We start from the raw sequence: 18,712 nt of genomic DNA on the forward strand, positions 1-18,712 counted from the left end.
AGTAGGGAGGCTGTTCGGCAGTTTATTAGCTTTTTGTGGTCAGCAAAAGGTTTCTTGAGTAGGTGTTTGGTTCCTGTGTGTTTCCAATCTTCCCAGTAGGTGGCCGAAGTGATGGATGTGTTGAAGATGTTGGTGAGTTTGCTGCTGATGGTGTTAATTCCCAACAAGTGCCGAGGGCAGGGGTCCACAGGAGACCTTGAGTGGATGGAGTGCATAATATTGGCGGTGTTTTCGGTGGTGAGTTGGTTCCATCAGATGATCTTGTGGCTGTCCGGGGTGTGTGTGGGGTCTAGAAGGCCAACGGTGTTGACGGTGGGCAGTTGAGAGTGATGTTTCTGTAGATGTTGGATATCTTGTTGTGGAAGTAGTCGGCGAGTTCATCGCAGAGGTCTTGGGAGTGGGGCGAGGTGTTTTCTGGAGTTGACGGATTAAAGAATCCCTTGATGGTGCTGAATAGTTCTTTGCTGTGATTGGAGCTGGCTTAGATGTGGTTGGCTGAGGCATTCTTTTTGGTGTCTTTCAGGAGTCTGTGGTACTGCCTGAGTGAGTTCTTGTATGTGGTTCACTCAGTGGGTGCTTGGTGGTGCACCATCTCCTTTCCAGTTGTTTGCAGTTGCATTTCGAGGTCCTTATTTCTGGGGTGTACCAGCTGGCTTGTTTGGCATGTCTTTTGGATTTGTGGGTTTTGGTGTAGGTGGCTCTGTCTGTGCTGTCAGAAACACAGGAGATGAAGTTTTTGACAGCTTGTTGGATGTCCGAGGATGTATTGGGGGAGGAGTTGAGGGCGTTTGTCCATTGGCTTTCGGATATTCAGTTCCAACTGTGGTGAGTGGTGCAGGTTGGAATGGTGGCTCGGCAGAGGGCTGGTGTGTAGGTGAAGTGGAGGATGGTGTGGTCTAATCAGGTGAGGGTGGTGGTGTGTCTGTATTTGATTCTGTTGCTGGCTGTGAAGATGGGGTCTAGAGTGTGTCCTGTAATATGTGTGTTGTTCATGCTTTCCATTAGGTTGGTGAAGTTGGCGTCATTAGGGCCATCGAGGTGAAACGAGAGGTCTCTGAGGAAGATGTATTGTTTGGTGTCGATGGCTTGGGCAGGGGCTGATGATGAAATCTGGGATGGCATCACAGAAACTAGGGCGGAGTCCTGGGTATTTGTAAGCAAGAGTCTACAGTTGCAAATGCTAAATAGGAGTGTTTATGAATACAAAAACATTTTATACATCTGTCCCTTCTGGAGATGTCCCTTGCATTGATCACACAATTTTTCATACCCTTAATGCGATGTAAAAATCAGGTAAGCCAAAAAAACACATAACTTCTAAAAAATTGTAGTTATGGTCAGTTCCTCTACATGCAATGCACTGACCAAGATTTGTGGGCTTCCATTTTTGATTGGAGAAGTGCAGCAACACAAGATGGTAGGTCTTTTGGCAGTGATTATGAATTCTGTTTTCTTATAGAGGGGAATTGCGTTCTGTTTAGGCATAGTTTGAAGGTTTCAAGAAAATATGAGCAAAGAAAAGTGATATCATCCACGCAAGTCAAACCTTTCTGGCTTCCTTTGGGTTAGTAATGTTCAAAATGTCTGGTGTTCGTCGGGTTCCCTGAAAGTCAGCTCATCAGTGGTCCAAATACTACAGGCATACATCATTGCAAAGTTTCTTTGAAGGGTGGAGGGAAACAGTCAGGGACATTTGTCAGGGGCCCTAATCCACCATGTATGCACATCCTTGACCTAGTTAAAAAAACCTGAAATAGAACAGGTGCTCACGCCTAAGGATCTCGAGCATTGGTTAAGGGGGAGAAGTGCAGAATAATGAAGCCTGGGCCCTGCTTGTATCCTATTATGAACAAACAGTGGAGAGTCTTCAGTCCAGAGAAAACTCTACAGTAGATAAAAATGCAATTCCCTTACCTCTGTTATAGCATTCGATCCAGCGGCGATCACGGTCATAGTTGCGAGTGGTGGCGCACCAGTCGGTAAAGTAATTTTTCATGGTGCAGCTTTGGTAGGTTACTCCTTGGTAGATGAATGGAAACACACAATGTGGATTGATAGCTGCAGGTGAAACAGGCAGATCAAAAAAGTGGATGAGTCAGGATGTAAAGAAGACAACATAGCAATCTGGTTTCTTGCAACCTCCCTAGTTTCTGAACTTAGAGCAGACCTCAACCTCTTTATGGTAACCAACGATATACATTATCAGCCAGTGTACTTGAGATGTGACTTCCTGTTAGATATCAGAGAGTGATCTATAACTTAGTCATGACATAGTGTAACTTTAAATTATGGGCACAAACCATGCCCACATAGTACTTGCGCACCCAGAATTGCCACATGATAGGGCATGGTGCATTAATCGGAGTGATCTGTTGAGAATTTTATCACAGCATGTTCAAAATACATTTTGGCAGACATTTAGGCCATGGTTAGAAGCTGGAAGTTGAAGTATGATCCCTGTGTGAATGGTGTGCACTCTGAATATCATAATCACAATATTAGTGGAACAGAATATCGAGAACAAAGCATCGAAACTGAAATATAGACTGGTAAGTAAGTATAGATTTTGTATACCTAGCTCCACGTGTATGTGCCTTTGTGATATGCATACCTTCAAGGGGTGTAAAGGTGGAGTTAGGAATAATAAGTTTATATTTCCCCATATGCACTTAGCTTTTAATATTTTGTCATTTGTTATTCAGTCCACGATATTCTTGTAGGTCTATGTTCTGGAAGTCGATATTCAGTAACACAACTTCTGTGAACCGGAATTTGCACAGAGATCAAAATACCTTTTCCAACCTACTTGAAATTCACGGCCTTGGAGTGCAACTGAACACTATATACCTGATAAAGATGTTCAGGAAATTTTTGCATTTCAACTTTTTGTGCAATCGAAGCTAAGATCAATCAATCAATCAATCAATCAAATTTATTAAGGGCGCTACTCACCCAGTAGGGTCTCAAGGCACTGGGGGGGTGGTTTTGAGGTGCTTTCTGAAAGTTAGGAGGTCCTGGGTCTTGCGTAGGTTGGTGGGGAGGGAGTTCCAGGTCTTGGCAGCGAGGTGGGAGAAGGATCTGCCGCTGGAGGTGGTGGGTTGGATGCGGGGGACTGTTGCGAGGACGAGGTCGGCGGAGCGGAGCTGTCGAGTTGGGTTGTGGAAGTTGATTCGTTCGTTAAGGTAGGCTGGTCCGGTGTCATGGCGAGCCTTGTGAGCGTGGATTAGGATCTTGAAGATGATCCTTTTGTTTATGGGCAGCCAGTGTAGGGATCTGAGGTGGGCGGAGATGTGTTTGTGGCGAGGGAGGTTGAGGATGAGACGTGCTGCTGCGTTCTGGATGCGCTGGAGTTTTCTCTGAAGTTTGGCTGTGGTCCCTACATAGAGGGCGTTTCCATAGTCTAATCTACTGCTTATGAGGGCGTAGGTGACCGTTCTTCTTGTTTCCAGGGGAATCCATTTGAAAGTCTTGCGTAGCATGTGGAAAGTGTTGAAGCAGGAGGATGATATGGCGTTGATTTGCTGAGTAAGGAACAGAGAGGAGTCCAGTATGATGCTGAGGTTGCGTGCATGGGGGGTGGGTGTTGGGGGTGGTCTTAGGATGGTGGGCCACCATGAGTCGTTCCATGCTGTCTTGTTGGGACCGAAGATGATGATCTCGTTTTTTTCTGAATTTAATTTGAGGTGGCTTGTTGTCATCCAGTTGGCGATGGCTAGGAGTCCGGCGTGTAGGTTATTCTTGGCGGTAGATGGGTTTCTCATGAGGGAGATGATAAGCTGAGCGTCGTAAGCGTATGAAATGATGTTGAGGCCGTGGGGGCGGATGATGCTGGCGAGCGGAGTCATGTAGATATTGAAAAGGGTTGGGCTGAGGGAGGATCCTTGGGGGACCCCACAGATGGTCTTGGTGGCAGCAGACCGGAAAGGAGGGAGGCAAACTCTTTGGGTTCTTTCGGAGAGGAAGGAGGTGAGCCAGTCTAGGGCTTTGTAGCAAATACCGGCGTCGAAGAGGCGTATGTGAAGGGTTTCGTGACATACTGTGTCAAAAGCTGCGGAGAAGTCTAGGAGGATGAGGACAACAGTTTCGCCCTTGTCCAATATGGTCCTGATGTCATCTGTGCAGGCAATGAGGGCGGTCTCATGCTGTGGTTTTTGCAGAATCCAGACTGTGAGATGTCAAGTATGTTATTTTCTTCCAGGAAGTGAGACAGTTGTTTGTTAACTATCTTCTCTATGACCTTCACGGGGAAGGGGAGTAGAGAGATGGGGCGGTAGTTTGTAAGGTCTTCAGGGGCTGCTTTGGGTTTTTTGAGTAGAGTGTTGACTTCGGCGTGTTTCCAAATATCCAGGAAGGTTGAGATCTCAAAGGAGCTGTTGATGACGGTCCGAAGCTGGGGAACAATGATTTCGTTGGCTTTGTTGAGGATGTGGTGGGGCCAGGGGCATGTAGGGGAGCCTGAGTGGATGGAGCTCATGGTTTTGCTGATTTCTTCATCGTTGGTGGGGGTCCAGGAGTTCAGTACGTTGGTGTGGCAGAGTGCTGTGGTGTTGGCTGTGTCGGTGGTGGTGATGGTGGGAAACGCCGATGTGAAGCTTTAGTGTATGTCTACGATCTTGCGGTGGAAGTAGTTGGAGAGGGAGTTGAAGAGGTCTTGTGAGTGTGGAAGGTCAGTGGCGCAGGATTTGGGTTTGGTGAGTTCTTTAATGATGGCAAAAAGTTCATTGCTGTTGTGCGCATTGTCGTCTATGCGTTCTTTGTAGATCGTTTGGTGGTCCAGATGAGGTGGTGATGTTTGCGCATGGCTGATTTGAGGGCAGAGAAGTTGCTCACTGAAGGTTCTTGGCTCAAGGCTTTCTCAGTTTTCTGGCATCCTCATTTGGAAGATTGAAGTTCTACGGTGAACAAGGGGGCTGTCTTGTTGGTGTGGTTGGGTTTTTTGAGTGGGGCAAGGGAGTCTGCGCATGCTTCTAGCCATCGAGTGAGGTTGAGGGCAGTGGTGTTGGGGCTTTGGCATAGGGAGGTGGAGCTTGTGCGAGGTTTGGGGCATGAGGGGGGCGGGGCCACAGGGGATGCAGTGGCAGGGACGAGGGAACCAGCAAGAGCCGGAATCGAAAAAAGGCAAAAACACAGCGGCAAAAACGAAGCAGGCAGAAAAATGGCACAAATACAGTCAACAACAGTGCGAAAAGCAAAATCCAAAGTACAAAAAATGAATTACAAAATACAGAGCACGCTAGATACGCCTACCACTAGGCATCGGGGATGAGGCGCAGGCGGGTGCCTGCAGGTGGAGGAGGGCCTCGAACTTCCTTCAAGCAGTAAGGCAGCAGTACAGGTGGGGACAGGGGCACGGAGGCAGGCTGCTGGAGCTGTCGGCCATGTCGAGTGTATTCCTGGCCCTAAGGCAGGTTAGGGGTCACTTTGCAAGTTGTGCACTGTGAACTTAAGATGGTTTATTTTTCATCCTCTACTAGACACTACAATGATGTTATTGTGAAACTACAAGAGGTCACACATAACTCTTCTCAAATACCCAGATTTGCTGAGGCCTGTATTAGATGACGCTACCAGTCACTAGGAAACCTGTGCTTGCTAATAACAAAAGTAATTCAGAGCTCTGTAAACAACTTTGACCAACTCATTCAAAGCACTTTACAAAAACTGATACTCTCAGTGTAGTGACTCTCATAATTCTGTAGCTCACTCAGAAATATGCATCTGATAATACCCAAAGTCAATGAAAGATATTTATATCAGTAATACACAGTGAGAGCTCTGCATCGCATAATACACCTGTTCAGTCAGAATTACTAAGTTTTGATTCATTGCTACACCTACTACAAAACTTCAATCAGTGGTCTTTCTCAAATACAAACTCAAAGTTCGCTCCTGATGTCTCACAAATATCACACAGGCAGGTGCTGATAAAACCATGACTTAAACACCCACTTTCATTAACTCAAAATCATTGGATTCAAATACTGAGATTAATTACAAACTTTGATCTTGATGTTACACTTAATCAGTCACATTTCCATTCTCAATAATACCTGTAATTCCCTCAGAGGTTTAATTTTGATAAATCCCACAATTACTCAGAACTATGTTGTCGAGATTACTTAGAGTTGCTTCACTCTGATTTCTAAATCGCTAATACCATGAGTTGCTGCTCATAACTCTGTATTGTAATGCAATATAATGTAAGTTATATTTATAGAGTGGGGTGATAGCTAACAGATGTCCTGTGCTACAACACAGTGCTAGTACAAAACAGATAAGAATTGGTGTGTAAAAAGCCATGTGAGCATGCGAGGACCTCAGCTTGCGAGTCGGGTAATAACATGAAAACCTCCTGAATTCAGTAGAGGCATTTCAGGAACCCCATAGATGACCCAATAAATAACGTATTACAATATTCTAAAGGCCTTATTCACGAAGATAACTTACACTTTTGGGGCACGTGTAGTATCTTTACGACTGTGGAAAACTCTGCTCAAAATATAGGATGGTCTCTGCAGTCATAAAGATATAACACATAAAACTATACCTGTAGTTTCTGAATAACAAAAAATATAGGATGGTCTCTGAAGTCATAAAAATATAACACATAAAACTATACCTGTAGTTTGTGAATAGCAAAAAAAAGTAAGGTTATACCAAAAGTATAAGTTTAGTTTTGTGAATAAGGGCCTAAGAGGCTCACAATTATTGCTTACATAGACAGTGAGTGAGCGTGTGAATGAAAAAGGAAGGATTTTATGTATTAGTCACCATAAAGAACAAGCATTTGCAATGCTACGGGTCTCGCATTACGTTGAGTTAGGGCTAATAGGGTTGTGAACTCCTAACCAGACTTTTCTTGCCACATTAAATGAAAAAAAAAACGAGCATGATCGCACTGTGAAATAAAGAGAAAAAGTAGTCCAGAAACCATACGGAAAACATGGAGCCTCATATGTTTCCAGTAGTTTACCGGTGCTCTCAAGGACGGCTAAACACCGGAAAAGGCATGACGTATGCATGCTTTTCACGAATGAAAACAAGCGGATTTTAAAAGGCAAGCCCACAAGCCTAGTTAGGCTACGATTAGGGCTAATGGAATAATGTAATTCTGTGGCCACTGAATTTTCCGCTTAATTATAGATGTGTCTCATTTGGCACATTGGCCCTCATTACAACCCTGGCGGATGGCGGTAATTTGGGGAAAGGTACTGCCAACAGGCTGGCGGTACCTTTTCCAAAATTATGACATTGGTTGTTTGGCACAAGCCAAACCGCCAATGTACCACTGCATCCGCCAGGGTGGTAATGGCTGCTGGGCTGGAGACTTTGGTCTCTAGCCAGGCGGCCGTCACAATCCCACCCTCGGGATTAGGACCCCGGCCACCGCTATGGTTTTTGTGGCAAGCATACCGCCATGAAAATCATGGCAGTAGGCAACTATCAGTGCCAGTGAATTCCTCCCTTGGCATTGATAGGGGTCTCCCGTGCCCCCCTACCCCTCCCCAGAGTTCTCCCCAAACCTCCCCATCCCTCTCCTGCCCTCGCACATTTACACACCCACACACTCTCACATACACAATCATACACACACGCATACCCACATCCACCCATGCATGCACACATACATACCCATACACTGCTACACACACCAACATACATTGTCGCACACACGCATTCACAACACACAGCCTACACGTACACTTACATTCAGTCATTCACTCATCCATTCAACATGACTCACACCCCCATCCACGCATACAAAAACAGATACACACACCCCCCACACACACACACACAACACCCCCACACATGCACACACCTCCCCCACCCCCTCTCCTGTCGGGGAACCTGACTTACCTGCTTCTAGGGCTCCTCCGGCAGGAGACGGGACGCAGCGCTGCTGCCAGCAGCGTCCGCCAGAAAAACGCAGCCAGGCCGTATCATGACTCATGATACGATCAGTGGTGTTTTGCTGACATGGTGCTGCTGCTGGCAGCAGCGCCACCTTACCGCCATCCGCCGCCATAACCGTCGACGGTATTCCGCCAGCCTTCTGGCGGAATTCCGTCTATGCTCATAAGGCGCGTGGGCTGCTGGTAGCCACGACGACGGTATGTTGGCGCCCGTCTGTAGGAGGCTGGACTGGCTTGTAGTGAGTACCAAGGGGTACTTGCACCTTGCACCAGGCCCAGTTATCCCTTATTAGTGTATAGGGTGTCTAGCAGCTTAGGCTGATAGATAATGGTAGCTTAGCAGAGCAGCTTAGGCTGAACTAGGAGACGTGTGAAGCTACTACAGTACCACTTAGTGTCATATGCACAATATCATAAGAAAACACAATACACAGTTATACTAAAAATAAAGGTACTTTATTTTTATGACAATATGCCAAAGTATCTTAGAGTGTACCCTCAGTGAGAGGATAGGAAATATACACAAGATATATATACACAATAGCAAAAATATGCAGTATAGTCTTAGAAAACAGTGCAAACAATGTATAGTTACAATAGGATGCAATGGGGAAACATAGGGATAGGGGCAACACAAACCATATACTCCAGAAGTGGAATGCGAACTACGAATGGACCCCAAACCTATGTGACCTTGTAGAGGGTCGCTGGGACTATTAGAAAATAGTGAGAGTTAGCAAAATAACCCTCCCCAAGACCCTGAAAAGTGAGTGCAAAGTGCACTAAAGTTCCCCTAAGGACAAAATAGTCGTGTTAGAGGGAGAATGCAAGGAAAACACAAATCAGCAATGCAACAACGATGGATTCCTGTCTGAGGGTACCTGTGGAACAAGGGGACCAAGTCCAAAAGTCACAAGCAGCTCGGAGATGGGCAGATGCCCAAGAAATGCCAGCGGTTGGTGCAAAGAAGCTCTTACTAGGCTGAAGAACTGTGAATACTGCAGGAACGACAAGGGCTAGAGACTTCCCCTTTGGAGGATGGATCCCCCACGCCTTGGAGAGTCGTGCAGAAGTGTTTTCCCGCCGGATGGACGCCAACAAGCCTTGCTACACGCAAATCGTGCGTTTGGCGTTTTTGGACGCTGCTGGGGCCCAGGAGGGACCAGGAGGTCGCAAATTGGACCTGCAGAGAGAGGGGACGTCGAGCAAGACAAAGAGCCCTCACTGAAGCAGGTAGCACCCGGCGAAGTGCCAGAAACAGGCACTACGAGGATGCGTGAAACGGTGCTCGCCGAAGTTGCACAAAGGAGTCCCACGTCGCCGGAGACCAACTTAGAAAGTCGTGCAATGCAGGTTAGAGTGCCGTGGACCCAGGCTTGGCTGTGCACGAAGGATTTCCGCCGGAAGTGCACAGGGGCCGGAGTAGCTTGCAAAGTCGCGGTTCCCAGCAATGCAGCCCAGCGAGGTGAGGCAAGGACTTACCTCCACCAAACTTGGGCTGAAGAGTCACTGGACTGTGGGGGTCACTTGGACGGTGTCGCTGGATTCGAGGGACCTCGCTCGTCGTGCTGAGAGGAGACCCAAGGGACCGGAAATGCAGCTTTTTGGTGCCTGCGGTTGCAGGGGGAAGATTCCGTCGACCCACGGGAGATTTCTTCGGAGCTTCTGGTGCAGAGAGGAGGCAGACTACCCCCACAGCATGCAGAAGCAGGAAAACAGTCGAGAAGGCGGCAGGATCAGCGTTACAGAGTTGCAGTAGTCGTCTTTGCTACTATGTTGCAGGTTTGCAGGCTTCCAGCGCGGTCAGCGGTCGTTTCCTTATCAGAAGGTGAAGAGAGAGATGCAGAGGAACTCGGCTGAGCTCATGCATTCGTTATCTAAAGTTTCCCCAGAGACAGAGACCCTAAATAGCCAGAAAAGAGGGTTTGGCTACCTAGGAGAGAGGAAAGGCTACTAACACCTGAAGGAGCCTATCACAAGGAGTCTCTGACGTCACCTGGTGGCACTGGCCACTCAGAGCAGTCCAGTGTGCCAGCAGCACCTCTGTTTCCAAGATGGCAGAGGTCTGGAGCACACTGGAGGAGCTCTGGACACCTCCCAGGGGAGGTGCAGGTCAGGGGAGTGGTCACTCCCCTTTCCTTTGTCCAGTTTCGCGCCAGAGCAGGGGCTAAGGGGTCCCTGAACCGGTGTAGACTGGCTTATGCAGAATTGGGCACATCTGTGCCCAACAAAGCATTTCCAGAGGCTGGGGGAGGCTACTCCTCCCCTGCCTTCACACCATTTTCCAAAGGGAGAGGGTGTCACACCCTCTCTCAGAGGAAGTTCTTTGTTCTGCCATCCTGGGCCAGGCCTGGCTGGACCCCAGGAGGGCAGCTGCCTGTCTGAGGGGTTGGCAGCAGCAGCAGCTGCAGTGAAACCCCAGGAAGGGCAGTCTGGCAGTACCAGGGTCTGTGCTACAGACCACTGGGATCATGGAATTGTACCAAAAATGCCAGGATGGCATAGAGGGGGCAATTCCATGATCATAGACATGTTACATGGCCATATTCGGAGTTACCATGGTGAAGCTACATATAGGTAGTGACCTATATGTAGTGCACGCGTGTAATGGTGTCCCCGCACTCACAAAGTTCAGTGAATTGGCTCTGAACAATGTGGGGGCACCTTGGCTAGTGCCAGGGTGCCCTCACACTAAGTAACTTTGCACCTAACCTTTACCAGGTAAAGGTTAGACATATAGGTGACTTATAAGTTACTTAAGTGCAGTGTAAAATGGCTGTGAAATAACGTGGACGTTATTTCACTCAGGCTGCAGTGGCAGGCCTGTGTAAGAATTGTCAGAGCTCCCTATGGGTGGCAAAAGAAATGCTGCAGCCCATAGGGATCTCCTGGAACCCCAATACCCTGGGTACCTCAGTACCATATACTAGGGAATTATAAGGGTGTTCCAGTAAGCCAATGTAAATTGGTAAAAATGGTCACTAGCCTGTTAGTGACAATTTAAAAGTAATGAAAGAGCATAACAACTGAGGTTCTGGTTAGCAGAGCCTCAGTGAGACAGTTAGGCACCACACAGGGAACATATACATACACACCTATGAGCACTGGGGCCCTGTGTGACAGGGTCCCAGTGACACATACATATAGGCCACAAACCTATGAGCACTGGGGTCCTGACCAGCAGGATCCCAGTGACACATAACAAACATACTGAAAACATAGTGTTTTCACTATGAGCACTGAGGCCTGGCTATCAGGATCCCAGTGAGACAGTGAAAACAGTGACAAACACCCTGACATACACTCACAAACAGGCCAAAAGTGGGGGTAACAAGGCTAGAAAGAGGCTACCTTCTCACACAACCCCCCCCCAAACGAAGGACAATAAGGCTAACCTTGGCCAGTTGAGACTTTATTGTCTAAGTGGTGATAAGTAGAGAGTAGCTCTGCAATAGACTGGTTACTCCCTTTATCATCCACTATATGGTTACTTCCCTGTGGGGATGTAAACCACCCTGTTTGAAGTTTTTTAGCTAAGCAACAATGCAAAGATGTATTTTCAGAGTTTCTATCAGTAAGTTTTAGTTTAGAGGAGTGGGAATTGTCCACTGAACCTATTTGTAGTGATGGAAATGCCAGACAGGGATGCTGTCTCAGAAAAGCCATAGCAGGGCAAAAACTTTGTCCATATGGCTGGAAGAGAGAACAGGGATGCTGTTTCTCTTGGGTTGGAGCAGGGCAGGGATGCTGTCCTATCAGCTCCACACTAGGGCAGGGATGCTGTCCTAAGTGTTGTGAGGCAGTGCAGAGTTTCTGCACTAAAGTTTCTCTGGGAGGGTTGGAGGGATGCTCCATGTTAACTAAAATGGTGCTCTTTTTCTCACCAATGTTAGTTATCCCACAGAGAGGTACTTCCACCTCAGGGAGTACAGTTTTGCCAACTGATGATTCCCTTGGAACAGGTGCCACCCCAGGAGAGGTTTCTCCCACCACAGGAATGGTATCCTGAATGGTAGGGTGGTTAGGGGATACTGTGATACCCTTTTTACCTGTTGATGGAGAGGGATCCTGAGTTTTCAGGCCTTCTCTCCTTTGCTTTTTCATTTTAGTAGAAATGAGAGGGAACAATTCCTCAGGGATGCCCAGCATGGCTGCATGGGCATAAAACTCTACATCAGCCCAACCTGAGGCCTCTAGGTCATTACCTAAGAGACAGTCTACAGGTAAGCTAGGTGATACCACCACCTGCTTAGGGCCAGTAACTCCACCCCAACTAAACTGAATTATAGCTAAGGGAAGAAACTTAGTGGAGTTATGGACATCAATAATCTTATACTGTTGTCCAATGATGTGTTGATCAGGGTGCACTAGGTTTTCAGTCACCAAAGTGAAACTGGCACCTGTGTCCCTGTAGGCCAAGGCCTCAACACCATTTATTGAAACTGTCTGCCTGTACTTATCCATTGTAAGGGGACAAGCAGCCAGTGTGGCAAGGCCAATGCCACTAGGTGTGACAGAAACTGTCTTGGGACTGATTACATCAGTTTCCACTATGGACCCATAAGTGAACCCAACTACACCCTTTGCTTGACTGTTGCCAGCAGTCCCACCACTAGTACCACTACTGCTAGGGGCACTAGAGCTTGATGTATTAGTGGTGGTAGGCTCAGGGGGTTTACCTGGACAGGACTTATCCCCTGGCCTATGGCCTCTATTTTTACACACAAAGCACCAAGGCTTTTTAATGTGTGCAGGTTGGGAAGAAGAGGAATAATTTGTTTTATCCCCACCCTCTGAAGAGTGTTTAAGATTTGAAGTGGTATCTTTGGTTTTACCCTTATCCCCATGCTTATCTTGAGATTTTTCACCATCTTTCTTCTTATTGCCATCTTTGTCACCCCCTGTATGAACTTTTCTGTTCACCCTTGTTCTGACCCATTTGTCTGCCTTCTTTCCCAATTCTTGGGGAGAGGTCAGATCAGAGTCTACCAGGTACTGGTGCAACAAATCAGACACACAATTATTAAGTATATGCTCTCTCAGGATTGTGTTATACAGGCTTTCATAATCAGTAACTTTACTGCCATGTAACCACCCCTCCAAGGCCTTCACTGAATGGTCAATGAAATCAACCCAGTCTTGTGAAGACTCCTTTTTGGTCTCTCTGAACTTTATCCTGTACTGTTCAGTGGTTAAGCCATAACCATCCAGGAGTGCATTCTTAAGAACTGTAAAATTGTTGGCATCATTTTCTTTCACAGTAAGGAGTCTATCCCTACCCTTTCCACTAAATGATAGCCATAGGATAGCAGCCCACTGCCTTTGAGGGACATCCTGTACAACACAGGCCCTCACAAGTGCAGCAAACCACTTGTTAATGTCATCCCCCTCCTTATAAGGGGGAACTATCTTGTGCAGATTCCTGGAATCATGCTCTTTTGCAGGATGACTATGGGGAATACTGCTGCTGCCACCATGGGTTTCTAAACCCAACTTCTGTCTTTCCCTCTCTATTTCTAAAGACTGTCTATCCAAATCCAGCTGTTGCTTCTTGAGCTTCAGTCTGGTTTGCTCCACTCTCAATCTATTGAGCTCCCTTTCTAACAATCTGTCATCAGGGTGGGTGTGAGGGACATTTCTAGATACAGAGGTATGATGGGAATGAACAGAAGGAGACCTGTCCCTTACCAAGGGCACCCTAACAGCTTGGCTACCAGCATAATGTGAGAGCACATCATCAGTATGATGTGATTCAACCTCTGTACCAACTATGCTAGACTGTCTAGTAATGGGCAGGCTGAGAAGTTTCTTTCCTGAACCTTTTCCTGGGGGAGTCCCTGGATCAGATTGAGAACCATTAGCTACTTTTTCTACAGATTGGGCACTTATGGCCTTATCCTGTACTCTAAGCATATTAATTAACAGTTCTAAGGAAGGATTCTTCCCTACACTCAAACCTCTCTCTATGCAGAGACTCCTTGCTCCTTTCCAGCTAAGGTGATCATATGCAAGTTTGGACAGTTCAACTTTTTGGCCTGTGCCAGACATTTTTAGAGAGAGTTAAAGTGATAGACAAAGAGAAAAAAGTTTTCAGAACTTATTGGAAAGACAGAAAAAAAACTTTTTAAACTTTTAAGAACTTTTTGAAAGTTTAGAAGTACTTTTCAGCACTTAGAAAAGAGTGAAAAGAGGAAATGCAAAACTTTTTGGCTATGTGTATATACACTGACCTTGTTTTGTATATTTTTCTCTTATGAAAAGTACAATGACAAGAGTGGTAAGTAGTCTCAAAGCACTTATCCCACCGCTGCACAACCAATGTAGGAGGCTGGACTGGCTTGTAGTGAGTACCAAGGGGTACTTGCACCTTGCACCAGGCCCAGTTATCCCTTATTAGTGTATAGGGTGTCTAGCAGCTTAGGCTGATAGATAATGGTAGCTTAGCAGAGCAGCTTAGGCTGAACTAGGAGACGTGTGAAGCTACTACAGTACCACTTAGTGTCATATGCACAATATCATAAGAAAACACAATACACAGTTATACTAAAAATAAAGGTACTTTATTTTTATGACAATATGCCAAAGTATCTTAGAGTGTACCCTCAGTGAGAGGATAGGAAATATACACAAGATATATATACACAATAGCAAAAATATGCAGTATAGTCTTAGAAAACAGTGCAAACAATGTATAGTTACAATAGGATGCAATGGGGAAACATAGGGATAGGGGCAACACAAACCATATACTCCAGAAGTGGAATGCGAACCACGAATGGACCCCAAACCTATGTGACCTTGTAGAGGGTCGCTGGGACTATTAGAAAATAGTGAGAGTTAGCAAAATAACCCTCCCCAAGACCCTGAAAAGTGAGTGCAAAGTGCACTAAAGTTCCCCTAAGGACAAAATAGTCGTGTTAGAGGGAGAATGCAAGGAAAACACAAATCAGCAATGCAACAACGATGGATTCCTGTCTGAGGGTACCTGTGGAACAAGGGGACCAAGTCCAAAAGTCACAAGCAGCTCGGAGATGGGCAGATGCCCAAGAAATGCCAGCGGTTGGTGCAAAGAAGCTCTTACTAGGCTGAAGAACTGTGAATACTGCAGGAACGACAAGGGCTAGAGACTTCCCCTTTGGAGGATGGATCCCCCACGCCTTGGAGAGTCGTGCAGAAGTGTTTTCCCGCCGGATGGACGCCAACAAGCCTTGCTACACGCAAATCGTGCATTTGGCGTTTTTGGACGCTGCTGGGGCCCAGGAGGGACCAGGAGGTCGCAAATTGGACCTGCAGAGAGAGGGGACGTCGAGCAAGACAAAGAGCCCTCACTGAAGCAGGTAGCACCCGGCGAAGTGCCAGAAACAGGCACTACGAGGATGCGTGAAACGGTGCTCGCCAAAGTTGCACAAAGGAGTCCCACGTCGCCGGGGACCAACTTAGAAAGTCGTGCAATGCAGGTTAGAGTGCCGTGGACCCAGGCTTGGCTGTGCACGAAGGATTTCCGCCGGAAGTGCACAGGGGCCGGAGTAGCTTGCAAAGTCGCGGTTCCCAGCAATGCAGCCCAGCGAGGTGAGGCAAGGACTTACCTCCACCAAACTTGGGCTGAAGAGTCACTGGACTGTGGGGGTCACTTGGACGGTGTCGCTGGATTTGAGGGACCTCGCTCGTCGTGCTGAGAGGAGACCCAAGGGACCGGAAATGCAGCTTTTTAGTGCCTGCGGTTGCAGGGGGAAGATTCCGTCGACCCACGGGAGATTTCTTCGGAGCTTCTGGTGCAGAGAGGAGGCAGACTACCCCCACAGCATGCACAAGCAGGAAAACAGTCGAGAAGGCGGCAGGATCAGCGTTACAGAGTTGCAGTAGTCGTCTTTGCTACTATGTTGCAGGTTTGCAGGCTTCCAGCGCGGTCAGCGGTCGTTTCCTTATCAGAAGGTGAAGAGAGAGATGCAGAGGAACTCGGCTGAGCTCATGCATTCGTTATCTAAAGTTTCCCCAGAGACAGAGACCCTAAATAGCCAGAAAAGAGGGTTTGGCTACCTAGGAGAGAGGAAAGGCTACTAACACCTGAAGGAGCCTATCACAAGGAGTCTCTGACGTCACCTGGTGGCACTGGCCACTCAGAGCAGTCCAGTGTGCCAGCAGCACCTCTGTTTCCAAGATGGCAGAGGTCTGGAGCACACTGGAGGAGCTCTGGACACCTCCCAGGGGAGGTTCAGGTCAGGGAAGTGGTCAGTCCCTTTCCTTTGTCCAGTTTCGCGCCAGAGCAGGGGCTAAGGGGTCCCTGAACCGGTGTAGACTGGCTTATGCAGAATTGGGCACATCTGTGCCCAACAAAGCATTTCCAGAGGCTGGGGGAGGCTACTCCTCCCCTGCCTTCACACCATTTTCCAAAGGGAGAGGGTGTCACACCCTCTCTCAGAGGAAGTTCTTTGTTCTGCCATCCTGGGCCAGGCCTGGCTGGACCCCAGGAGGGCAGCTGCCTGTCTGAGGGGTTGGCAGCAGCAGCAGCTGCAGTGAAACCCCAGGAAGGGCAGTCTGGCAGTACCAGGGTCTGTGCTACAGACCACTGGGATCATGGAATTGTACCAAAAATGCCAGGATGGCATAGAGGGGGCAATTCCATGATCATAGACATGTTACATGGCCATATTCGGAGTTACCATGGTGAAGCTACATATAGGTAGTGACCTATATGTAGTGCACGCGTGTAATGGTGTCCCCGCACTCACAAAGTTCAGTGAATTGGCTCTGAACAATGTGGGGGCACCTTGGCTAGTGCCAGGGTGCCCTCACACTAAGTAACTTTGCACCTAACCTTTACCAGGTAAAGGTTAGACATATAGGTGACTTATAAGTTACTTAAGTGCAGTGTAAAATGGCTGTGAAATAACGTGGACGTTATTTCACTCAGGCTGCAGTGGCAGGCCTGTGTAAGAATTGTCAGAGCTCCCTATGGGTGGCAAAAGAAATGCTGCAGCCCATAGGGATCTCCTGGAACCCCAATACCCTGGGTACCTCAGTACCATATACTAGGGAATTATAAGGGTGTTCCAGTAAGCCAATGTAAATTGGTAAAAATGGTCACTAGCCTGTTAGTGACAATTTAAAAGTAATGAGAGAGCATAACAACTGAGGTTCTGGTTAGCAGAGCCTCAGTGAGACAGTTAGGCACCACACAGGGAACATATACATACACACCTATGAGCACTGGGGCCCTGTGTGACAGGGTCCCAGTGACACATACATATAGGCCACAAACCTATGAGCACTGGGGTCCTGACCAGCAGGATCCCAGTGACACATAACAAACATACTGAAAACATAGTGTTTTCACTATGAGCACTGAGGCCTGGCTATCAGGATCCCAGTGAGACAGTGAAAACAGTGACAAACACCCTGACATACACTCACAAACAGGCCAAAAGTGGGGGTAACAAGGCTAGAAAGAGGCTACCTTCTCACACCGTCGCCGTGGCAGTAGGTGGCAGTAACCACCAAAGTCATAATGAGGGCCATAATCTATTACCTTTTGCAACATATGCAGATTTTAACAAAAATAACATTTTGATTTTTAGTTGAAATAGATCAAACGTTGCTAAAAGTGCTACCACATATGTTACTGCATAGTGTTTGGCCTTTAGCTGTGGATAAGCAGGTCACCTTTCAGTTGATGAATGCAATATTTAGGTGTTAAACTGATACTAATGAAGTGAAATATTTGTCTATACAACGTTTATGATGAAAAATGGCAAATAGAAAGTAACACTGCTTCAAAATATGCTGCATTACGTCTCTTAATTAATTTGTCTCTTCTTGCTTGCGCCTTGCCGCATAAATTGGTCTTCTCCTGCTGCATAATCCCACTGGCTCTGGCTATAATTATCCCATCCAGTGAAGCTCAATTGTTTTCATGCAACAAGCTGAAGTTACAGTCTAATGAACCCAGAAATTTTACTTACAAAACCTAGAGACGGTCCTGTGGCTCTTAAACCTACTCCCAGGATGCATTAGTACCCTCAGATGCCATGGCTGTGCATCAGAGTAATCTGCAGCATGTGGGAGAGGACGTAAGAGAGGCTGAGGAACGTGAATCAGACCTCCCCATCGCACATCTGTGACTGATTGCAGTGAGCTGACAACGGCCCGCCGCTCTCTGATGTCAAGAACCGTCGAGAGGATGTGAGAAGACACATCGTGTTCCCTCTCCGGTGTCAGAGCGCATAGTAGCCACAACACAGAGGGGGGGTTCCGCTGGAAAGTGGAGGAGCAGATGAAATGGAGTTCAAATGAGGGACACGGGTAGGAAACATAAGAGAGAAACAAGACCGTAGCTCACAAAGACTGGGGTGATGACGAAAATGCATACTGCGCATGCGTACAATGGTGCGCATGAGCACACGAGTCGGTAGAGCTCAACCAGACGGGAAGCTAAGACCGACGGAACACGTTCAACTGCAGATGGGAGGAAAGGAAGGACAACACAAGAGCGAGGGTGGTTCAAAGGGACCCCTTAAAGAGGCAATGCCAGTTATAGCCTTGTAGGGCCCAAAGCTCCTCTCACAGTGTTTTCGTTTTTGTGCCTGTTACTCGTTTTTTACAGTACATTTAGTTTTTGTAAATAAATTGCAAGTTGCATTTTCACTGTATTTAAATGCAGGGTTGTGGGATCATACTCATACAAACATTGCACTTTCAGTCACAAATCAGCAGGGCACTCTCTTGAAGCAGCTCTGATTGGAGCACAACAGCTGGTCTTTTACGGCTGTGTCAGAGGCAAGGAGGAAATTAAAGCTCTC

General features: G+C 47.2%; 1 protein-coding gene across 1 annotated transcript in view; it reads right to left on the minus strand.

The window, feature by feature from the left end:
• The window catches only part of LOC138295399 (seminal plasma protein BSP-30 kDa-like), a 122,585-nt gene extending 104,315 nt beyond the window's left edge, over positions 1–18,270 (minus strand). Inside the window, exons 1-2 of the mRNA XM_069233669.1 lie at positions 17,876–18,270; positions 1,915–2,058 (exon numbers count right to left, since the gene is read on the minus strand). Of these exons, the coding sequence (XP_069089770.1) occupies positions 1,915–2,058; positions 17,876–17,924 (193 nt within the window). The 5' untranslated portion in view covers positions 17,925–18,270. The remainder of the gene's footprint in view (positions 1–1,914; positions 2,059–17,875) is intronic.
• Between the last annotated feature and the right edge of the window lie 442 nt (positions 18,271–18,712).

The sequence above is a fragment of the Pleurodeles waltl genome, chromosome 5, assembly GCF_031143425.1.
Source record: "Pleurodeles waltl isolate 20211129_DDA chromosome 5, aPleWal1.hap1.20221129, whole genome shotgun sequence".
NCBI classification, from domain to species: domain Eukaryota; kingdom Metazoa; phylum Chordata; class Amphibia; order Caudata; family Salamandridae; genus Pleurodeles; species Pleurodeles waltl.